At 39.6% G+C, this 25,438-nt stretch overlaps 1 protein-coding gene across 3 annotated transcripts in view; it reads right to left on the reverse strand.

The window, feature by feature from the left end:
• Window positions 1–20,091, reverse strand: part of LOC111148955 (slit guidance ligand 2) — a 348,243-nt gene extending 328,152 nt beyond the window's left edge. For all 3 annotated transcript variants that reach the window (XM_022505793.1, XM_022505792.1, XM_022505794.1), the window contains exons 1-4: window positions 19,913–20,091; window positions 17,111–17,182; window positions 15,860–15,931; window positions 4,296–4,367 (exon numbers count right to left, since the gene is read on the reverse strand). In XM_022505793.1, the coding sequence (XP_022361501.1) occupies window positions 4,296–4,367; window positions 15,860–15,931; window positions 17,111–17,182; window positions 19,913–20,091 (395 nt within the window). The remainder of the gene's footprint in view (window positions 1–4,295; window positions 4,368–15,859; window positions 15,932–17,110; window positions 17,183–19,912) is intronic.
• Window positions 20,092–25,438: the final 5,347 nt, after the last annotated feature.

Here is a 25,438-nt window from a genome sequence, read left to right on the forward strand (position 1 = left end):
ACTAAAGCTCCTTCTATGGGACAAGACGAAAGGGAAGTAAAGACACGCTCACTGTATATTTGTTAAACTTCACAAATGAATTTTTACACTAAAACAAAAATTTTTCTTCTAAAAAAAAAGGAGGGGGGCTGATTATTATTATCAGAAACAATTTTGAGCATCTGAGATCCTATCTGACAATGAACTGTGACCAGACCAATCAGATTAAGCGGTCAAAACCTATTTGTCTCAGGTAAGTAGTCAGTAGGCCATAAAAAGAGTCCTTGAGTTTAAACATACTATTTATAATGTTAGATAATTTAGAGCCTCCAAAGCTCACTGGGGAATAATAAACGCCACTTGTGAACCAGAAATAAAAAAGGTTTTATTCAAAGAAGTAGAGAAAATGGATCATTGGGGCTCATGCATTTAATTTCATTTGTTAGTTTGTTTTGTTTCAGTAGATACAAGTGAAAAATGAGTTTCTGCTATGTGCCTTGGATACTTAAGCTTATGTTAGAAGTCTGGGTAAATATAATGATACTCAAAGAAATAAACTGGAAACCACAAAACAAATATTTATAACCAAATGCTCAACCACAGTAGTACCAATGAAATTCCTCTCTAACGAGCCTGGATTAGTAGCTGCAAACTCAAGTTGAAACGTGTGAATCACTCACTGGTAAATCACCTTTAAGGTTACATTTATCAGGAAGATTTGTTTATGCTACTCATATATATAATTGCCACTCATGAATTTCAATCAATCACGATCGCTCATTTCAAAAGTAACTAAAATCTCAGTTAATCAGCTCCAGATTGTCCCCCAAATTATTTTCTCCACTCTTAAATTGATGATAAAAGTGCAATGTCGGTTTTGGAGGAGCAGCATAATGGAGAAGGGCATATCTACCTAAGTTAAGAAACTGTGTGCTGTCTCTTCTAACCGCCAACCTATGGCCCTTTACTTTCCCTCTACTTACACTTTCCATCTGTCAACAAGTGCTTGTAATTTTATTACACTGTCCTGTAGTTTATGCAGAGTTGGTATTATTTTACAGAGTTCTGTTAATGGACTGGATAAATGGTAATGCTATTTAAACTAGTCTCCTGCTCCAACAAACACAGCTGCAACTGTACTACTATTTCTGAGCAAACATCTTGACCTGAACATGTAGTGCTCTCTCAACCCGTCCAAAGAGAAATTGGAGCAGACAGCAAAGGAAAAGCATATTTGGCCGCTAGCAGTAACCAACCGTGTCAAATCATAATTCATACGCAGTGTACCCTCTTTTTCCTTTATGTTGCATTTAGAGTCCAAAAAAAGCATGTGTGCTTCTTCACCTGGCATCTCATTTTCAGCCAAGACTCGAACGGTGATTATTCGTTAAAAAGGGAGAAGAAAACCTGCATAATGTCCTGTATATCAGACTAGCTTTAATCTAAGTAAATAATGATAAAAATCAGACATCAGTAGTATGAATTCCCCATTAAATAATAATAAAAGTATTAAATAGGAGTAAAAGTATTAATTCAATAAGTTAGAAAAAGAAATAGAGATACTAATGAGAATTATGCAACTACGGATAAAGAGAAAATAAATTAAAAATTTGTTTCTTTCATGAATTCTAGATGTGTCTGTCTCTAGTACATTCTCTAGCAGGCCAATCATGGATTGCTTAATTTGTATATGCAAAAACCAGCCAAAACCTTCTCCATCCCAACATATTTTCTCTATTATTTATCAGAAGTCCTGTATCCTTTGTTCTGTCATTTATCCTTCTTGTGAAAGAAAGATTCATTTTTTTCAATGAACATTTTATACAGCATTTTTGTTTGTAGATTTGTGCACATTCTTCCATCTGTTAGAACATTTGTTTCGGATGAACTACTAGGCACCTGTACCACATGAAGAAAATCTGAACTTGAATCCTCCCTCTTGGAAATTACACTGGCCAGGCAGTCAGGCTCACACGCTTTTGTTCTCTTATTTATCAAAGACATTTAATGGTGGTCGTTTAACCCAATTAATGATCATGGTCATTAAAAAGTGGTCACATGTAGCTTATAACTTATCCTCTCAAGAGGAGTATCACTGGTAACAATTCACTAAATCTAATTCAGTTCAACAACTCAAAAGAAGATTCTGGACATGAGCATGCAGAAAAAAATTACACCACTATATTTCCACATGTATTTAATGCTTATGTCAGGTGTTAATTCCCAGTCAATATTAAACATTAAGCCATCAATCTGTAACTTCGGGAATATCAAAGCATTCAAGTCCCTCTTGTCACTAGCCCTAAGAAATAAAACTTTATCTTCCAAAACTACCCAGAAAAAATCATTTGAACCAAATAGGTACATCATAACTCTGAATGCATGATCTGCCTGCCTATTTTTCCACTTTCAATGTGCTTTTAATTAACTAGAAAATATTGCCTGAGAGTTTTATGGGTTCTGTTTCTTTAACTTACTTCTTAAAGATATCAGTTCTCTTTTCACACAGTGGTTTCCTAAAGTTATAAAATCACAACAAAATATAAGAGAAAATCCCTTGGTTCACTATGTGATATTGTCAAAGAGGAAAAAATGTTCAACAGAATATAATTTGCTTATAGAGAATTCTGCACTGGATCACACTACCTGAAGCCTCCTAAGAAAATTAATCCAAGTACTTCTAGACTAAAAATCACAAATTCTTGTTGCTCAGAGACAGTGTAGAAGCTAATTTTCCCCTCTTCAGCTTAATGCTTTAATTGTAGATAACAGCCATTCATTTAACTGTATTTTCAGTAGCTACATAGAAAAAGGAAAATTTCCATTTGGACACTATTAAGAAGGTAGTAGTTTCATATGCCTCACTGTACACCAGCCTTGAAATCAATTCTTTAATCCCCTCAATCACAAATCTGAAAGCAAAAAGTAGAATGACTCTTAAAACCATCTTTGTGGCCCTTCTTGGAAACTTAGCAGAAATATTTAAATATAAGTATATATATATATATATATATATATATATAATTTTTATAATAGCCTAGATCCTATTTCCTTGGTCAAAACAGTCCCCACAGAATTCTTATTTAAAAGTCAATCTTCAGGTTTCTTTCTTTCTTTCTTCTTCTTTTTTTTTTTTTTTTTTTTAAATTTTAATTTACTTAAATTGAGCCAGTTACTTTGGCTGTCCTTACAGGAACAGTACCAGGAAGGTCAAACTCTCGATGGGGTACATTAGCTGGCTGCACATTTGCCTACTGGGACAGTTCTCTCTACAGTGAGCTAAGGCATCAGCAGGACTGTTCAGAGATCCTGGCTACAATGCAGGGAGGTCTCTGAGAGGACAGTCCTCCTACTTTTGGAATTGATAACAGCAATATTGAATTAACAGACTATGACGAAGCCAAATTCAGAAAAAAGCAATCTGCTCACCTTCCTTACAAACACAAACCTATGGGACATCCCCACCATCCTGGTGGAAGACTTGCTGAGCAGTTTATTCTATATATCCCAAGAGTTTTGTCACAATGTCACAACAGACGTCAATAATCATCGTTATTTATTTTTCCAACACTTTGTAGCTTATCTCCCATCTGCACAAAATCATTTATATGGCTGAAAATCTCATTTTAAAAGCTTTCAAAAATGTGTTTTCACTATTACATATTAGGTCAGGGAACAAGCATTCCAGGGAGGAAAAACTGATTCTGCCTAAAACTCACATTATGTGCCTTCCAGGGAAGTACTTCCGTTATTAACAGTCTATGACATATTTGTTATGAAACCTTTACAGTCATTCCTATTTCAGAGTTTGGAATTCTGGCTTTAAAGGGAATATTTAAGAGTAAATTTACAACCCTCTTTAAATACCTTATAATAATATTTCCAGACTGATAAACACTACTCCAGTATAGAAACAATGTCAAGAAAGCTGACATTAAGAGCCCTAACTTTACAAGAAAACACTGCCAACTTCCTCTGAAGAGGAAGTACAGGGGCAGTTTTCCTCTTCAGAACTTAATCAAAATTTTCCATAAAGAAGTAAGGTAAATCTCCTCATCATCACATAACTGAGAAAGAAGAATACAATTATAATGACTCATACATAAACCACTAAATGCTAATCAAATAAAACAACTGGAACCACTGGAAAACAAATCATAAATTTCCTCAAGAAAAAGAAAAAAAAAGGCAAACTTTTAATCCATTAATCTATCGGTGAACAGATTGCAGGAAAGCACAAGGAAACAGATCCAAAATACATTTAATAAAATACAAGGTACTACCCAAAGCAACAATAACTATTTCTGTCTACTTACAGTCTGTACAGCTTCGAAGTCCCAAGAAACAGCAACTCAGGAAACAGCTGAAGGTGATTTCTGTTTAAACGCCTTTGGAGGAAAACAAAAACAAAGCATATGTTACACAGAAAATACCCAACAAATGAGTCGGGGATTTGGTTGTGTCATGCCTCATCCTGTATTTCGGAAAAGAAAGAAATGACATTCAAAAGAATTCGAGCATTGCAAATCAAAAGTTGGTTACACCTTTTGTTACCTGACTCTTTAAAGCCATTTTCCATGACGCTTACTCAGATGATTCCCCAGGCCTAAACCCTAACCTCACGTCCTGTGCAACATCAGTCATCCAGAACATACACAATGAAAAAGGATGTCTTAGATTCTGGTGTCTAGGTTGGGTGAGTGCTGCATACAGCTCAAATGCCACAGTAAACAGTGCCCTAAAATAATTCACGTGCTGTCCCAGATGACCTAAATTTTACGCCAAGGCATTGTGAGGAAATGGAAATTCCAATTTCATGAGCATCTTGCTTAGTTGTGGGGGGAAAAAAAAATGTGAGAAAGTGTCAGCACGATTTGTCCCTATGGGCAAAAGCAGAGGAAAACTGCAGACTTCCAACCTAAACCTGCAGTTCTTGACCCCTCACTTGAAAATAAGTCTGGGTTATAATCAATCATGGGGGCTAAGAATGTTTAAATAATGTTTTTTTAAGTGTTTACTTGTTATGAAGCTAAATTTAGGAATTTTAAGTGTTTACTTGTTATGAAGCTAAATTTAGAATTTAGGGAAAAAATGTGATTGCAACCCTAACTCAATTAAACTGTGATTCCAGGTAACTGAGTTCTTCTGGAGTGGGCATGCTTGTTTAACAGTAGGTAGGTTTTGGCACTGATGTACTCATCTCCCAATCCCATTCACTATAAGTGGACAATTTAACATTTCAGTAAAAATAAATCTACCTCTCTGCTTTTCCCAAATTTGAATAAAATAATGACAAGCTGATGCAAAAATGTGCACTTAAATGATTTACAAGTTGCTATAGCTGCAGATGAGAGTAATAAGGTCCAGAAAACGAAAGTCACGTTGAAGAAACTGGAGTCCTAAGTAGCAATGTTAGGAGGACAGGAAAAGGCGGCATATCAATCTTGACATACATAAATGGTCATGAGGTAGAAGCAAAATTATACTTATTTAACCTGCAGATGGCAGAAATGGCACTAGTGATTATAACTCTTAAGAAAGCAGGTGAGGGGCACCTGGGTGGCTCAGTGGATTAAGCCGCTGCCTTCGGCTCAGGTCATGATCTCAGGGTCCTGGGATCGAGTCCCACATCAGGCTCTCTGCTCAGCAGGGTGCCTGCTTCCCTCTCTCTCTCTCTCTGCCTGCCTCTCCGTCTACTTGTGATCTCTCTCTGTCAAATAAATAAATAAAATCTTAAAAAAAAAAAAAAAAAGAAAGCAGGTGATAAGGGAGAACTTTATAAGAAATAGAGAATTTCCAAGGATTAGAAAAAATGGAATGTCCTGCCTTAGGAAATGCTCAACTCTTTATTCCAAGCAGAAGCCATGCGTTTTGTTTGTTTGGGTTTGTTTGGTTTTGTTTTTCCTGCAAAGGATTAAAAAAAAAAAAAAAAATCCTGCATTAGATGAGAAATTGCACCAGGTGAACTCCAGAACTTACTCCAACTCCAAAATGTCACGAGGCAATGATGAAAACTGTAACTTTTGTTACATAAACTCCTATTATGAAGACGCTGATCATCTACAGAAACATTCTCAACACTTAATAAAATGCACACTCATAAAAAAGTATGCCAAGACAATTAGGGGGAAAATAGTAAAATCAGTGGTGAAAGGGCAGAATTTCTTCCCACTTACACTAATTTTTTATAAATAAAGCATATAATAAGGTTAAATTTAAATTGAAACCAAAAGCTATTACTCATTTATTTTTCTCTGCTGGGCATGGAGAAAGGAAGAAATACTTTTGACGAAATGGTACTTCCAGAACCTAATTATATAATTTTGATTAAATGCAACTTAATTATGACCTTGTTATATTTTTTTCTCTCAAAAAATAAACCACAAATATTCACAATAGCAGCAACTAGAATTTTTCCAGGGAAGCAACTACTCTTGGAAAGGCTCCCATTATTCAAAGAGCCAATCTCAATTTTTAAAATGGCAGACATGGGCTATCATAGTCTCATTCAAACCACTGGACTAACAAATATTCTCCAAGATTCTCCAGTCACAACCAGTATGCTCCTTCAAGCCCCTAGTTTCTGCTGTTTGGGGAGCTTTCCTTTTTCAGTGGTACTTTCTTATATCTTACGTGAAGCTTCCCTAATTCCCCCCACACTGAGGTAGTTCCTCCCTTGGCTGCATCCCTATATCCCCATAGAATTCGATAAATAAGAGTCCTAAACGTTGTATTGTATTTATTCACATACTCATCTCTTTCCCCGTACACTGTAAGCTCTTCAAGTATAAAGACCACATCTTTGTATCCCCTTCCTTCTTCTCTGGCACTCAGTGAGTTCTTAGGAAATGCTAAATGAGAACATACTTCTCTTTTTGCATTTTTATATATTTCGGCAAAACACTACCATATGCATTTTATATTCAGCCAACTTTCCTCTGGGTTGCGTTCTGAGGTTCCTGCCTTAGTTTTTATGCCGCTCTCTAGCTAACCAAAGCCCCGTCACCAAACTTGCTTTCACATTCCCTATATAGCAATTACTCCTCCCTCTGCTATCCTCAACATTATCTAGAAGTTGGAAGGAATCCAGTATGTTTCAACAAATTCAGAGATCCTGGGAAAGTAGATATTTCAGATTGGGTACAAGCAGAGTCTTAATTATTCCTTTCATATTCCCAGCCATTCTTAATTCACTCTAAGACCAATAGTGAACATATACTAAGCTTACTACGTGGTGATCACTGTTCTGAGAGGTTTGTATGAATTATCTCATTCATTCTTCAGAACCAATCCCAACAGTAGGTACTGTTGTTACTGCCATCCAGAGAGTGGTACACAGCTCATAGAAAGCAGAGCTAAACCCTGAACTCAGGGAGGGTGATTCGATAACATATCCTCTGAACCACTTCTATAAAAGAGACACAAGGCTAAACATTTCTAAACATTAACTCAAAATAACATAATACTGAAATTTTACCTCTCATCAATCTCTCCTTGGGAAAAACATAGCTTTATGGAGTCTATTTCTTTAATATTTAATTCTAATTCCAATTCTTTAATATTTAATAAAACACTTGAAAATAAAACATTTTTAAATGAACATGATATTCAGCTCACTGTTTTAAAGACCCAATTTAAAAAATGCCTGAAGTTTGAGAGAAAAATGAAAATATGTATAAAATCATTTTCTCTGAATTCAGGTAGTTTATCATTGTTTCATAAAAATTATTGTGAATGATCTTAACATTGTCTAAACCAAACAGGAGCATAAGACAGGGTAGCATACTAGAAGGGCAGATAGTAAGTGATATGATAACATACATGGAAAAACAGTATGAAGATTTTTCCCTATAAGAAACTCTCAGTACACTTGGGATTCCTATTCTTCTTTCTTCCATCAGTGCTAAGAATAAATGGAAATACAAATATTAAAAGCCAAAACTCTCCCAAAATATTCAATGAAGGGAAAAATTTCAAAGCAGGAATTTCTTGTAAAATGACCAGAAATTAAATTCTTCAAGAGAAATTTTTTTTAAATCCAGAATTACTTTAAAGACCACTAAGGTGCATAATAATTTCTAAACAAGGCTGAAGAATAAGCAACCTTGCTAGCACCTTCGAATGACACAGAATACTTCGAGTAGTTTGACGAGGATAGTGCCGTAACAATCCTCATGTAAATGAGTTAAAGAAGTGAAAATCTGATGGTTCCCAAACAGAAAACAGCAGGTAGTGAACTAAACGTATCTCTGGGGAGGATTTCTGGGAGCCAGACTAAACTGGTTCCAGTAAGGTGACCAGGTGGGTCAGTTACCTACTGTTCAGAGCAAGGACATTCAACTGTGTTGAAGGAAAGATAGAGTCACACGCAGCGTTCGAGCCACCAGCTATCAGGGCTAACCGAGATCCTCTGGGTAGTAATTCAAGACTTCAGAAAGGGGTGTAAAGTGTGTCTCAAAAGTGTGTTTTCTTAGGGCAAAGATGACAGAGATCCTGATAACTGTTTCCTCTGTGCTACAGCTCTTTGAGTATGACCTTCAGTGGGGTGAAGAAGCTTTCTGGGTCACACAAAACACCACTGTCCTCTGAAACACTGATTCTTAACAACCTCAATTTGGAAGGCAGCCTGAGCATTATGGACAAGCATTGCTTCAAACGATCTGTCAGCAGGTCCAATGGCTTGTCCATTCATAGAACAGACAGTCTCTTATTTTTTCAACTTTTACTTCAATTCACGGAATATGTGGAACCTTTATCCCAATTCAAAATGTAAAACGGAAACAATTGTTCCTGTTGTTGTAAATGTAAAGGATTTTAGCCATGTGCCCAGTCTGTAATAAGTGTTCACTTAAGTGCTGCCTTCATGAGTTTATCATGTACAATCTCCTATATATCATACAAAAATGTCTTCTTTTCAGGCAAAACTTTTACTTGTTTTTTAAAATATTTTTATTCTAACATTTTTAAGGCAGAGATTCTAACAGGTATGTATTATTTAGATGGATAAATTTAACTTATTAGTAAAATCAAACATATTAGTAATTAGTTTCCTCTTCACTCCCCTTACTTCTTGGCATTTCTCTACATCTTCAGAGCAATTACGAGAAATACTCTGAAACAAAACTTGGAAGAATTTTTGTACATTATTCACATCTTTTCTATTGCCATATGCCACATTAAGAAAATCAGAATGAAAACAATATAGTAAATGTGGATGTACAAAAGTAAAATTTATTATGTACACATTTTATTAGCTCAAGAAGATACAATAATGCCTAAACTGAGCTTTTGAAAAATAGGAGAGATGTTGAAATGCATAATAATAGTTCTTTAAATGCCAACCATGTGACAAGGATTTTGTGAAACTATATGTACATTATCTCACAGAAACCATGGATTGCTAAGACGACAGATAATTTTTTTATAAATATTCTCATAAAGTAATATTCCAATTGCATTTATGCCAAATCGTCCCCATTGTTACCAAACAGAGTCATACTCTGTTCCAAAGATGAGGAAACAGGTTTGGGAAGATCAAGCAGTCTGATCAATAGCTCACAGTGGAACTGAAACTAAAGGTTTTATAGTTTTGTACAGTAGCAGTATAATAGACAATGAGGTTTATTGGAGGCATGATTATTGCTAATTCAAAGCAAGAGTTTTCTGATGTCACTCTTACTTAATGCTTCTGATTTTAAAAAGGGGGTATAGGAGTTTGTGTCTATTTAGAAAACATAAACAACAGTTTAACCAATGAGTATTTGATACATTCTACAGAACGGGAGGCAATAGCATATAAAACTAAAAGTGCCTAATTAGAGGAGAGTCGAGGTTCTCTGTACCCCCTGCTCACTGCCAGAAGCTAGAATGGCTGCACATAGTGGGAGGCTCCAGAACTACCCACCTGCATCCAAAGGAGACAGACAATGCAAAGACGACAGATAATTTTTTTTATAAATATTCTCGTAAAGTAATATTCCAATTGCATTTATAACAAATTGTCCCCATTGTTACCAAACTGTCATTCTGAAAGCATTCTCACCGATGCTGCTTGCAGTCCAGCATACATAAATTGCTTTGAAAAAAGTTAAGATCAATACGTATGAAAGTCCATGCAGAAAAGTCTCTTTCCACATAAAGTTGTGAGATTCCGTCTAGCAGGCATAATTCAAGCAGAAAGGTATCCAACAGGAATGAAAGACAGAATTCAATGTAAAATATTTGACATTCACTGCTTCCACAAATACATTGTAACAGTGCAAACTAAAGTACTCATTTCAGAGGAGGTATAAAAGACACAGCATCCAGCAAACACTGTCACAAAGGATGAGCCCAAAACAGATGTGGGAAAAATAAACAGCCTTGCTGCTTCAGAATTTATAAAATGGTCCACAAAGAGCAAACAGGCCTTCTCTCCACTGTGCAACTTCAAGACCCATAAAAAACGATGCCTGAGAAACCCTCTCAAGATGGACTCAATGTCCTGCTAAACTTTCTATAGCGCATGTGCATTAAAGGCTTCAATGATCAGTCAGTCAATGTAACTTAAAATAGCCCAGGATCTCTTATAACCAAGCGAGAATAATTCACTTTTAACAGATATCACAGATTAAGTGATACACACTTGATCATCTATGGCATTTTTATCTCATGTTGGATATATACACAGCCTCTACGAGTAAGTTTGATATGTTCTTGAAAGACAAATTGTATTTCCTAAGAAAATAACTGCTGTGATTTTAAAGTTGGTAGTATAAAGAAGCCAGAGAACAATTCTTCTGGGATGAGCTTGAATTCTTTTCCAAGGAGATTAGCACTGTTGGGTTTCCCTTACTTTAAGAAAAGGAATGTGTTATGTGTTGCCTGTAAACTTGTAGGATTAGTCAGGAGAGGGATTCTCCATATCCTTTTTTTTTTTTTTTTTTTTAAGTTATTTGACAGAGAGAGAGAGAGAGAGATCACCAGTAGGCAGAGAAGCCGGCTGAGAGAGAGGGGGGAGCAGGCTCCCTGCTGAGCAGAGAGCCAGATATGGGGCTGGATCCCAGGACCCTGAGATCATGACCTGAGCCAAAGGCAGAGGCTTACCCCACTGAGCCACCCAGGTGCCCTGATTCTCTACATCCTTGATGAACAGGGGATAAGTGGTGCTTTCCTTCAGACCTGTTCCACAAAATATTCTCTACTTGGACTCATGTGTAGCAACCTACAACAAAACTCCTAGAGCACCGTAATTCCTCCTCCTCAAACTGGCTGTCACATGCTAATGAATGGTGTGTGCATACAGAACTAATTGAGCACCACCTTAAAATAACAATAATAATAATAATAATAATAATAATGTGTCCTTTAGATATCCTCTCCTGGGAGTGTAGTGTTTGGTCAAATTTAAAGGGATTTAGACTTTTCTACACTAAAATAAGTATTCTCTTTATATAGACTCTATAGAAATCTGTTAATGTCTAAGTGGACAGCATTCTTTTCCAGAAATCCCTACATGGCTTCATCATAGTACTTCAGGACTCCTTTTTTAAGCAAAAAAAGCATATCAAATGACATAGTAGACAAAATATAATTTCAAATCTGAAGATGCCAAAACTTGGAGAGCTGAACACTATGCTTGTCGTAAAAGAACACCCTTCCATGTTATTGTTATGAAAAGAAAAACAGCCCAATCTCTGCCATTATCGCTACTGCAATTTCCTTATCATAAGAGTACAAGATGATTGGGGAGCCTGGGTGGTTCATTGGGTTAAAGCCTCTGCCTTCGGCTCAGGTCATGATCCCAGAGTCCTGGGATCGAGCCCCGCATCTGGCTCTCTGCTCAGCGGGGAGCCTGCTTCCGCCTCTCTGTCTCAGCCTGCCTCTGACTACCTGTGATCTCTGTCTGTCAAATAAATTAATTAATTAAAAAAAAAAAAGAGTACAAGATGATTATAAAGTTAAAGTAAAGTCTAATACCCAAGATTTCCTATGGTATACTGTTGGTTTTCACTAACATAATTCAGGAATATCAGCATTTTATTTTGCATGTAAGTGTTTCACCACATTTAGGACTTAATGTCTTAATATTTTTTTGATAACCTTAAACAATTTCAAAACTTTCTCATACTCAGTGCTTTTGTGTTAGGAACCCGTAAACACCGATGATATTTACTACTGGGAAACTGAAGTGGCCTGGGTCTCCTTAAAAGGCCGTAAAATAGAACTTTAATGACTGCAGCATAATCCCATAAAGTATAAGTGAGCAACAGAATTTTATACCAGCCCACAAATGTTCTGGGCCCCAGTGTGATTTTTTTTAACCCTCAAAGACATTATGCACCAGCCAAGAATTACTTTGAATTAACAATTTTGCATGGAGTCTTTATTGCAGATATACCCAGGTATCTTCTCTGAAGGATAAAGGAGTATATGTCATAAATGTTCCAATTGTTTATTGTAGTTTATTTGTAGATTGTTTTCCTTATTTAATTTCCATTGCATTAACTAGTTACTTAACTAAATTAGATCTCAGTTGAACATTTCGATTAAACAAATGGGAGATCTCCTATATATCTACATGAGGTACATTTCTCAAGGCTTCATTTTATTCCCAGAGAAGCAGGTACTACTGGGAACACAGAGCATGGAAATCTGCCACCGCACATATTAGGTCCAGGAGTATAGTAGGAAACTGTCAAAACAGGAAGTAATGTGTGGTCATGGCGTGTAAGTGTGATTAAGACATACTCCTTTTACAGTAATTCATAACCACATTCTGATGATGATCATATTATCTGATATTGTTTTCCATACAATAGAAAGTAGGGGGGAAGGAGAAGGGAAGGGAGTGTGGAAGGAGGAGGATTTTTTGTTTTTGTTTTTTTCTTTTAGGAGGAAGATTTTTAATATCCATCTATTTCTTGACATTTGACTAATAACCCTGTATTTCACTGATTCTTTGAAGTACAAAATTAATCTTTTTGTAGCTATAATGCTTTGATTTATAAATAATGACCTTCTCATTCTATGCTAAAATTAAATTCAACCTAACAACAGTCTAATCTGTTTCTTACATATTAAATTTGGATTTCTAAAAGGGTACAAATCTTTTCTTCTGTTTTCAGACTTGTCTTCTTTCTCTAGACCAAGCTAAAACTCTATCAACATAAAACAAAAAGAAAAAACTTATAATTTTGAAATCTTCAGAAAATATCACTTTGGAATTGTTTTACTTTTATACTAAAATGAAAAAATACTTAGAACCACAAATTACATACAAATGTAACTAATATTTTTATTTTGTGTTCTTCACACAAAGAATGAAAATTAAGTTACTCCAAATATTATATGAACAGCATTTGTAACATAAGCCTACATTTATACATCTTTTTATTAGAGTATGAATTTAAAAATTCACATCTAAATTGCTAAAAAATCATATAAGCTCTCACAACATCTAATTATTTTAAAAGTTAATTCATTGATCACTTCCTGTTCCTTGCATTATCTCTTGCAGTTTTGGGGGGAAAAAAGGCAAATTTTTGTGATGTTGATGACCACCTACTAAAATAAGAACATATCCCCATAGGCCAACCTTCTGGTTAGCTTTTTTTTTATTTTTATTTTTTTAAATGATATACTGAACAAAATTTTTAATAGTTTATTTCATGACAACTTGAGGGCATTCCTTAACAAAACTGCCCTATTTAATGTATTTAAAAAAAATAAATATTTGAAAAGTGTATCCACAGTGTTCCTAAGAAATAGTTTTGAATTCCAGAGTCCCAAGGAGATGAATTGGCTGTCAGATAACAATGTGCTTCCATCAGACAGACTTGGCAGTTGTAAACAAAAGGAATTTTCTCAGCTTTTCCTCACAAATATGAAATATTTGCTTTCGGCCAACAGCTGGGGTGATTTAAAGAAGTCCTGCATATATATTAGTTTTCATTCAAAATTACAAATCCTTCTCCCATTCTGAAACCTCTGACTGCATCTTAGTAAAACTGAAAATTGTTCTGAGATGAAGTGACATTCTCAGGGAAGTAAAAGTCAAAAACTAGTGCCTACTTACAACTCTCATCAAATTTCAGATAACAAGCCATCTGGTTAATAATATTTAGAAAAAGTTCATTTGTTCAAACGTACTTGAAGTGGCTTGAAAAATCATGAGAAAGTTGGGTCTGTTCTAGCATTTCTGAAAATATTTAAAACTATAGTAAAACCAAAATAGAGACTACATGAAAAGCCACTGAAATTCCTTCAACTGGATGTTGCTTAAGAATATATATACACACACACACACACACACACACACATATATATATATATATATATATATATATTTCCATAGATAACCAAAAATTATTCATGTAAAAATGTTATATTTGAATTATAATTTTTAAATTATCTTTTCATTTTACCAAATACTTAAATCATACTGATACTTTGTAAATAGATGAATTGAAAGCACCTTTACAAGATACTCATTAGGAATTAACTATTCATAAGAGCTTATGAAAGAGATCAAAGTATATTTTCAGAGTATTTTTATAGACTAAGAGATAGGTTATGAACTTATGAACTTAGTGAACTTAACCAAGTATTTACTGTGTTTTTACTTCTTTCTGAAAACTAGCTCACAGTAGTGACTTTCAATTATTTTGAATTCCACAGATATATTCCCTATATTGAAATATTTATTACGGACAAAATTTTACAATAAAATAGACACCTCTGGGTTTAATTTTACTTGTGGTGATAAAAATGGAGCCTATATATTTACAAATATCTTAGAAGTTGACAAGCCATTTTTTTTCTAGTTACATTTACACAGAATTAACTTTTGCCCTTGGGCCCAGTGAATCTGAGTATGTTCTATACCTAAAATGAACTTCATATTTCATTATTTTAAATAAAATTTTTATTTTTACCTAAAGTGCCTATTAAAGCAGGCATGGAAATTGTTGCTACTTTTAATAGACCTGTTATTTGCCCTTAAAATGCAAACTTATTAAACTTGAGTTATCAAGACATATGAGACATATAATTCATACTTCAAACTATAAAGTGTACAATTTATTTTAATTATTGCAGACAGAAGATTCTGTGTTTTGTAGATGTAAACTGTAGATATAAATTAATAATGGCCCTCAAGTAGTATATATCAATCTATAAGATTCTGTATCTGAAGAAATAAAATATATTTTAAAATCTGGAGTCCATATGATCTTCTTGGGGAAAAAAAAATCAACACTAAAATGACAATACTTTGATAATACAATTCTTGCTTCTATTTCTACTAATCTTTGAATTCTTTTTCCAGGAGAAATATTTAGAAAGCTACCATAAAATAATGAAATACAGTTGTGAATAGCTATTATTAACAATGTTCACCATAAGTGATAAATATCAAAAACCAAATTTATATCACTAAGAACTTAAAATATGTCCTCAAACATCACTAATGACACACAAAGCAACAGCATGAAAATTAAAATAACTACTAGCAAACTTTTCTTTTCCATAATATACTATAAATGCACATTAAATCACTACCTTTCTTCCTATAAATGCAAATAAAACAAACTAGATGGACCATTAGGAAAACATGTACTCTCTAAGTACCAAAGCAATGGTAACTCACAAGGAAATCAATGTCTCAGGAAAGGAAGCCTGTATTTTTTTTTTTTAATCTTTATTAAAAGTTAGTACCATTTGTGCAAAATTCCACAATTTCTAATTGTAAATTAGTCTGCAAGCCACTTGTTAGACCTCTTGTTTCTGTAAAACGTTCAAAGACTAAGACATGAAATTGGAAGACATGGCCCTTGAAATTCAAGTATTTTTTAAAAAATACAGTTAATGTCGTCATAACTTTGGAATTAAAAATACTTACAGTCTCTCCAGCTCTTTAAGATCCTGGAATGCTCCTCTTTCAATGGTGCTAATCTTATTCTCCATAAGCTGACTGAAATGCAAAGTATAATAGGGTCTTAATGTTACCACTCCCCATCTGAGCGAGTTTCAGTTCAGCAACTGAAAACTTGTAACCTCTTTCCTTTTATAAAATTAAGCAGTGCTCTGGTTTGAGCTTTAATATTAAATTTTACTGATGACAGATTTGAGAGAAATCACAGAGGGCAAACAGCATCCACATCACAAAACTTCAATAGAAAATACTAATGTAGTTTTGCACAAAACTTACTAGTCAAAACTCTGAACCTCCAACTACAGCTTATCCTGAGAAGTATCCCATGACACGGCAGTTTTGATAACTGTTTTTGGTAAACTGATTTTGGAGTGAGTTCTTAACTGAAAGAATCAATATACAGCATGTCACCATGCACATAATTTAATTCACTTGTGGGTATATATCAGAAATTAGAAGATTTCATAATGGCCAAAATGTGTCCTTTAAAAGATTAACACCCAACACACAGTGGTCAAAAGTATATGTTCACTGCAATGTAAATATTTACAAATCTGTGGGTAGAAACTGTTTCACATTACATTGAATCTCCAATGATGTTTCCCCCACCACAAATTTTACCCACTAATTAAAGAAGTAATCATATTGCAATAATAATATAAAAACCACGAAGATATAAAATACAAGAAACAATTCAAAATATGACCAGTGTGTTTTTATAGAGAAACATTTCTCACCAAAAACTGCAGGAAAGTTGGATTGCTTGATTTAAACGTTAGAAAATACATCTAAGTGTTGTTTGCTAAAAAGTCTTTTATATTAGTAATAATAAATTGCAGACCTACTTAAATTTTTTCTAGTTAATCTCAAATCCTTAAAGTGTATGAAATGTCTCACATGACTTATTCATATTGTGAAAGCAATTATTCTACATGTTTATATGCATAAGGCACTTAGGGTATGGTATAGCAAACATTTGAGGTCATTTCTATAATATTGTTTCAATGGCAAGAATCCAACCTTAAAATAAAAACATACATTTTCATCAAAAGCTGTAATAAAATGATAAACCAAAAAAAGAGAAAGGAAACCTAGACCTTTTAAAATTTTATGTTTCTGTCATTGGGACATTTTTTCCATCTGAGACCAGTAACAATACGAAACATGCAATCTTAAGAACAAAAGAAAATTCTTCAAAGTACCAAAGAACATACTTACAGAACTCTTAGGTGTCGAAGACCAGCAAAATCTGTCTTGGTAATCCGTGTGATGTTATTTCCATTCAAATCCCTAAGAGAAAACAAGAAAATGAAAGTTCTATTTTATTTCTATCAAGATCTAGTTAAACAAAGAAAAATAAAAACAGTAAAAACTTTAAGGTGAAAGACAATTCCAATAACTAATGTAGTTTACAAAGTAAAAGAGAGAAGAAAGTGGCAAGCTTTGAAAATTTTTTTAATGATTCTTAACAAGTTTACAGAGTCCCTGCTTATTGGTATCTTACAAGAGTACAAAGTGATTATGTTATCAGAAGTCCTCTTTTGTGTCTGTAGGGGAGTGCTTTCAATTTTTGTTCTTATGAGGATGTGTATGTTCTTTCACAGGTATTCTGCTAATTTAACTATTATGGTTAGGCACACCCTGAAAAAGTTCCCTTCAGGAAGTTAAGAAGAACAATTTTCTAATACTACCCAGGAATACATTTTGTAAAATTCAGAACTCTATCCTTAGGTGGCACGGTGGCTAAACTTCCTAAGGCAAATAAAAAAAGTTAGACTGCTATCAAAAGAACTGCACTTCAAAGACTTGCATTTATAGGCATTTACCTTCCAACAATTCTATGTTTGTATGAAAACTAAACTCTTCATTTGCAGCTCAGGGAACCCCGCTGTGAGGGTAAAGTCAAAACTACTAGCCAGGGCAATAATGGAAATAGATTCAGGCCCTGACATTTTTGTTCGGATTTCAAAACCACGTTTCCTTCAAGTCACCACCCCCTTTTCTGGCATCTTAGGTCAAGATCTAAACTTGCCCTGGTTCCAATCATTTTCAAGTAAAACCAGGCTTTGCTGCGGTTTGAATGTTCGCCTTCACGGAAGCTAAGTTTTCTCTTACCTCTGAGTTGAAAACATCATGTTGGAAATCTGTATGTAAAGTGCTTATTTTCTCAAAGATAGAATTCCATAAGCTAACACTGAGTAAACTCTTTTCTGAAAACTGTATTGATCCCTTACAGGGATATATATATTTTTTCAAGGACCCGAAACTCAATTACTATTTTTTTTTCTGAGTGCATTCCCTTTTTGTTGAGTAAGACATATTAGTGTCCCAAACTTTAAACTGTTTTTGAATGGCACGCAATGACAAGTGCTAACACAGAATTCTGCATTGCTTTCTCCCCACCCCACTCCCCATGCCGACCAAAGTACCACCAACTTGTTCCCACAATTGTTGGGGTCTTTTTTGGGCTATTTTACATAACGTGGCCCCCCCCCCCCCCCGCCCCAGACAACTGTGGTAGATCCCGTTTTGACAAGACACCCTTGGTAGGGCCCAAACTATCCCAGCTCTGTGGGCCCTAGAAGGAAAGAGGAGAAGTTGGGGAGCAGGCCAGAGAGGCTGGGGGTGAGGGAGCCATTAGCAAAGGCGGAAAGGGCTCAACTATGGCCTTTAAGCTGAGAGCCAGGGAATTGGGTGAGATAAGAAGAGCGACTTGAGGCGCTGCGGGCCCTGCGGGTGGAGAGGTTTGGGTTCCAGCAGGTCCCCTCCGCGGCGCGCAACCCTCACACCTAGGGGTGCGTAGAGGCCGCCGGAGTCGAGTCGGGGCGCGCTTGGGCCCGCCACCCTCGCCACGCGCACGCCGGGCCCACGCGCAAAGGCGAGTGCAGCGCGCCCAAGGCGCTCAGGCAGCGCGGGGCGGCGGCCTCGGCATTCACAAAGGGAATGGCTTCCATGCTCCACTTCCCTGAACTCGGGAAGTGCCCCACAAGGAGTGCGTGGGCCGTCAACACCCGGTCTGCGATTACTTCTTCATTAGAGATTCGCAGAGACAGGGAGGCGGGGATGTCTGCAGGCAGCAGAGCGCGAAGAAGGGAAGGAAGGAGAACTGCGGCCACGTGAATGGGCTCAGAAACTGCCAGAAAGGTGTACGGGGGCCCAAGGGCTCAGCAGGAAGGGCGGGGAGGGGGGCAGCGGAGGGCCGCGGAGTCGCGGTAGCAGTTGGACTCCTCTCGGCTGGTTAGGCTTAGAGAACTAGTCCTAACTTCCCCTACAGGGTGGGAAAAGGTCCTCCTCTTCAGTCACCAGTCGGGACAGGTCTCCAGGGACGGGCCGCCACCGCCTCCTCCCTGGAGACGTGTGGGGCGGGGGAAAGAGTAGCGGGGGTGGCGTGCGGAGACCGAGCGAGCCACTTAGGTCCTGGGGCATCCTTCCCTCTGAGGCCTGCAGAAGCGCCCCGGGGCGGAACCAGACGCCCTACGACCCCTTCTCCCCACCCCTCCGTCCCCAGGAGGGTGACACTAACCCGGGGAGCGGAGGTTTCTCCCTTCTGAGTACCCCCCGCCAATCTCCTTCCGCGCCACCCCACGGCGACAAAAGCTGGGATTTGGCCCTGAAACCGACCCGCTAGTGTTGGCAACCGCAAGGTGATTCCGTTTGCAGAGTGTGGGGGACAAAGTCGCGTCTCCCTTGCCCTGGGCATCGGCGAGTACTTGTCCCCACGTCCCCGGTTGCCCAAGCCCCAGAGAAGTCGCCTGCCCTGGGATGCAAGTGGCTGGACTAGAGTGGAAAGAAGGGACCAAGCGCAGCTGCCAGCGGGCCCGCCCCTCCTTGGGCAGCGGCCCCTCCTTGTGCAGCGCCCTCCTGTCCTTCGCCCTCCCAAGGGAGTTCTAGTCCAGGATGCGCCTGCAAGAGAGCTACCCAGGCAAAGGTCCCTGTGCCGCTTGATCCCTCCAGTCTCGACGAAAGGGATGCGTGACCCAGTGTGTGTAAGGGTCTGGGGGTGTAAGATCCCATACTCACAGTCTCTCAGTGTTGCGGGGGATATTTCTGGGCACGCTGCGCAGCGCCAGCCCGTGACAGTCCACTGTGCTGCCCGAGCAGGAGCACTGTGCTGGGCACGCCTGCGGCGCCACCTCGTTCAGGATCACCAGCACTAACCCCAGCGACAGGGACAGCGTCTGCCAGCCGACGCCGCGCATCTTCCCCCGCCGCCTCCTCGCTCGCCGGCGCGGGGGGTTCCTCTTTAGCTCGTTGCTCCGCGCGAATCGCGCTGTGTCTGAGGCCCAGTATCTGGCACGGGGCTAGGAACCCAGAGTGTCCGGATAAATGCACACAAAATAATATGGTAGTAACAATAATAATATTCACGGCAATAGAGCTGACACAGGTATGCGCCTCCCACCTCCCCTCCACCCTCCTCCAGCCGGGCAGGCGCTCCTCGGGCAACTTTAGGTCCTGAAGATCAATCGGCCAGGCCAAGGCTACAAGGAGACCCCAAAGCTCCGAGAAGGAGATCACGCGTCGTCTGTCTCTGAAAGATCAACTTGCCGGTAAAAGAGCTGGGGCTCCTAACGGCGTAAAGATGCAGCAGGAGCTGGTTGCGCGGAAAAGGGAGTGCTCCGATTCTACTGACCCCCTCTGCAAATCCGATTCCAGGGGGAGGCTAGGAGACAGAAGAGAGGTGCTCAGTAGAAATGGTGGCCTCGATCAAAGTGGGCTCTCCAAAGCTAGAAGGCGCAAGAGCCCAGCGGGCGGGGAGCGGAGCGCGCGGGACTACTGGGCATGGCGCGCGGGGGCGCACGGGGCGGGGGCACAGCCCGGAGGGCACGGGGCGGCGCTGCAGGGCTCCGGCGCGGCTTACTCGCGCGGCCTCCCGACAGCCTGCGGCTCTTCTGCAGCCGGGACAGGTCCTCGCCGTCTCCCGACAGCCGAGGGCTGCTTGCAAACACACATGCACTTCGCGGAAGGATGTCTCGGGTAATTCCGCCTCCCGCCTGGCGTCCTTGGCGACGCTCCGCACCAGGGCCTTCCCCGAGGTCACGGAGAAAAGACAAAAGGGCAATGGGGCCGCGGCAGCCGGCAATATCCACTAGTCACCTCCCCGACAGAGGAAATCCAAGAGGCCAAGTTGAGGACCAGAGCTCCTCCGAGGACTGAATCGGGGCTGGCTGGCAGGCAGGGCAGGAGTGCAAAGGCCAAGGTGGAGGTGTCTGCGTCTTTGGTCCTGCCCTGGCGTCCTGGGGAATGACGAGGTGGCAGTAAGCCGGTGGGAACAGCTACTCTGAGAGCCCAAGAGGCGGCTGAATGGCAGTCCTGTGTGCGCGCGTGTCAGCCCCTCGCGTCTCCCGGATACGCCGCAGCTCCGCAGCAGACACCTGATGGCAAAGGTGGACGAAACCAGAGCAGGCACCTAGGCGGACGCAGCCCCTCGGCCGCCCCACCGACAGCGGCCCGCAAGTGGGCCCTCCTCAAAGTGCAGGAACTTTTCCCAGGCTTTGAATCCCGTCCCCCACGGCTACGGTGGCAGTCTTCCCGCCGACGTCGAGACGCCGCCCGGCTCCTGGTGCTGCACCTGACTCGGCGGCCGCAGTTCCGAGCAGCCAGTCTCCTTCCACACCCTTCCCCTCTCTTGGCTGCTTTCCGCACCTCCTTCTCCAGGGAGGGAAGTGGCAGAGGGAAAGCGGCGACAGGCAGCGGAGACTCGGTGGCCCTGCTGGCTCCCGAGCTCCAGGCAAGTGTCTAAACAATAGGACGGACGCAGCAGCCCTAGTCTCGCTCGGCTGCGGGAAGGTGCGTTGTTCTTGTAACTGGAGTTGTTCGCTCGGGCTGGCTGGGGCTGAGCGCAGCCAAACAAAAACCCGACCTGCGCCTCTGGAGCCGGCTGCGGGCCCCCAGACGCTCCCCTTTCTCTTCAGCACTCCGGCCGTGCCCGGAAAGCTCGGCAGCTCCCGCCTGTGCCCGAGAGCCCCGTCGCTCCCATCACTCGCCGCTGCCGCCGCCGCCGCCTTTTTTAAGCACCGTCTGCGGCAGCCACCGCTGCCACCACCGCTGCTGCCAGCCTCCGCCGTCCGCGCGCTCCCCAAATAAATAACCCCAAGTCAGAAGTTAAGCCGGCGCCGGCTTTATATACTAAGCGGAGCCCCCACCCCCTAGGCCCCGCCCCGCGCCGCCCGGCACCGCCCACTGGCTGCGCGCGGGGCGTCCGCACCTCGCCGGGGAGAGGTGAGGCCCGGGCTGCCAGCGCCAGGCGGAGGCGGCAGCGGGCGGCGCGTTCTCGCGCGCCCTGGCTCGCGCCTTCGCTCCCACGCCCCGACAAAGTTTGCGGGAGGAAGGAGGTTCCCGGGCCCCCGCCCCCAGCTCCAGGGCCCGGGAGGTGCCTCAGGCTCTGAGCTGGTTGTTCGCGGCGGAGGAATGGGGAGAGGGCGCCTTTGAACGCGACTCATAAATAAATAGAGCTGCCAGTGCCTTTGCGGCAGCGTTTGCCACGATCCTGAAGGGGCTGTTCAGTGTGTTTGCAGCGCAGCAAGAGAGACCGAGAGATTGTGATTAAAAAAAAAAAAAAAAAAAAAAAAACCAAAATAGATCTGCCTGCGCTCACAGACACACACATGTGTATTTTTGGGAGCTTAAAAGTTCAGAGTTTTTGCAAGTTTTCCTGCCTTCTCGCCAGCCCTCCCATCTCTGAGCCGCCCCCTTCCGTTTAACCCTTTCTCTATAGTCACATACTTAACACCAGGCTCAGTTGTCTTGGATATAAAATATGCTCGCAAAACCCTAAGGGCTTGAATATGTCTGTGTGATTTTACTCTCTTAGGAGAGAAAACTAAATCCCTAGCAACGCACGTTGTAACCAGAAGGTTTCCTTTATTTAGGGGAAGATCTGGATTCCCCCCCCCCCACTATGTTTTGAAGGAGAATTTCCTTGTTTCCTCTTGTCTTTTTAGTGTGATGTGTGTCTGGCAAGTGCTATAACTCGCCTGCTCCCCACTGCTCTCCCAGCAAAAACCAATATCACTATGAAGTTGAAATGGTAACTAGAGAAGTCAGCTCCTTTTCTTGAATTTAAAGCACCTTATGTGGTTCTTCCTTGTCCCATTACACCTTAGTAGGCTGTCACAGGAAGTAGTGCAAGCCCACAGCTTAATGCCAGCTCATAGTGTGACAATTATTTGTGTCATTATCTATCACCCCCTTGAAAGCAAGAGGATCTGTCCAATTCACTTTTGCATTTCCAACATCAAACAATATGCCTACCACATAGTCACATAGTCTGCACCCTGAAAATTAACCCCTTTTTTTCCCTTAACATAAGAATGTACTCAATCTGAAACTTCACCAGTATCTCTATTAACTGTTTTCCTATTTAAATTCCCAAAATGGCTTCTAAGGAGACTATCTCTACCTATTCAATTTCCCAGGTCTAGAAATCCTAAGCTATTCTGAGGACATTTCCAAAGACGGGAGACCTATTAGATAACCAAACTGGAACTCATTTTAGTGCCATAGATTTACATTGGTCTGTTTTTTTAAAGACTTGAAAACATCTAACATTTATTAACTTATTTGTCCTTCTCAATTTTAGCTTAAAGTACTGTTATGTAACTTCTTTTTAAAATTAGTTATTTTTGTTAACATATAATGTATTATTTGCCCCAGGGGTACAGGTCTGTGAATTGTCAGGCTTACATATTTCACAGCACTCACCATATCACATATACTCCCCAGTGCCCCTAACCCAACTGTCCTCTCCTTACCCCCCCCCAACCCTCAGTTTGTTTTGTGAGATTAAGAGTCTCTTATGGTTTGTCTCCCTCCCAATCCCATCTTGTTTCATTTTTTCCTTCCCTAACCCCCCCCCCCCAATTCCTCACATCAGACTATGTAACTTCTTTAAGAAGGAGAAAGTGGAAGGCATACTCACATTTTCTTGTAAGGATAAAGAGTTAAAGAATAAGTGCTTATGAATGACCAAGGATTCTTCCACCACCTTACCCCAAACCCAGTGAATTTTCTTTACTCTGTACCAGTAAATTATGTGGTTGATATATGTTTACTACCACACTAATTAATTTAATTTCATAACTCTGATACCTTGTCAGCAACAAGATGTATTTATGTTCAGTTTTATCCACCACCAAGAATCATTGTTCTGTATTTTAATTGCAAATATGTGTCTTGCATTCCAATATTTGCAAATAATGTTATTTATATTGTTGCACCAATGAAAGTCATAAACACGAGTTCGAGTTTGATTCTTTGTCTGGCTCACTTTCCATTTTGTGTAAAGCCAAAAAAAGAACTGAAAATAATATTTGTAGCAACATGCCTATTGGAGCACGTTTTTAAATTTGATGAAAATTTAAATAAAAAGATATGTCCAAGGATTTCATGAAGAAGAAAAAGAAGACTGCAACTAATTCCTGAGCAACATGGCACATTAATTTGTCCTATCAATTTTTCAGTTAATAAAGGGAAATTTATACATGAGTGACCAGGTTTCTCATTTCTAAAGCTATTATTTTAGTATCCTTCAGTATTATTGTAGGGTGATTTTTTGAGGCCTTGCATGCTTCAGTACCATTAACTTCTAAGTCTTCATTTTCCTGGATTATGCTGCTCTCAAATGAGATCTGAATTTCTCTTTGACTGTGTTATACCCAACCTGAAGAAAGCCTTCTGTGGTGCCTCTTGTCACCACATGAGGTCTCCATAAATCCTGACCTGAATTAAACAGAAGTGGAAACCACTGGAGTCAACATTCAAGTCTCCTATTCTGTTGAGGAAAAAAAAAAAAATCCAGTTGCTACAATAATATAGAAAACAATTTAGACAATTATAACCGCATACAGTTAAAAAAATAAAAAGCAACCATTCTCTCAATTCACATTTTCTTTGGAAAAAGAAAAAAAAAAAGCTTATGACATTGGGACATGTGGAGGAAGGGAATAAGATAAAGAATCAATGAAAAAGAGGTAAACATGAATGAAAAAAGATAATAGTAACAACATTGATCAAATTCATGAAGGCTAACAGAATAATTACATATCTTTAACTGCCTTCATGCTACTATTTTCTGTTGTTGCAAAATGTGCTCACATTAATTTTCTAATTTTTCTTACAATATCTTTGCATTTGAAGTACAGATATGGAACCCCAGAGTCATGGAGATTGAGATTTAACTAATTTTTTTTTCCATGCATCCCAAGTGCCAAGCTGTTTAATAGAGTTAAAACCATAGTGAAACTGTATAAGTTTGTTATTTTACTAGCATTCAGGTCTTTAGTCAGGTGTGATTAAATGGCAGAGCTGAAATCAGGACCTGAGTTCTCTGACCTCAAACTTCAATTGGTTCTCCTACACACAATTCTATCTAGAAACACCCCTGAAACTCTCAGCGATCAAGGAATCTATAATTCATTGGGAACTGTCACCATGATACAGGAGATGTTCACATCTCTGCACATGCTCTGTTTATGGTCATCTAAGAAGAGGAGGGGAGAGCTATGGCCTGCAGCAGCAGCACCCCAATAATAATAATAATACTCA

This window comes from Enhydra lutris, unplaced genomic scaffold (genome assembly GCF_002288905.1).
Source record: "Enhydra lutris kenyoni isolate GAN:26980312 unplaced genomic scaffold, ASM228890v2 scaffoldscaffold21, whole genome shotgun sequence".
NCBI classification, from domain to species: domain Eukaryota; kingdom Metazoa; phylum Chordata; class Mammalia; order Carnivora; family Mustelidae; genus Enhydra; species Enhydra lutris.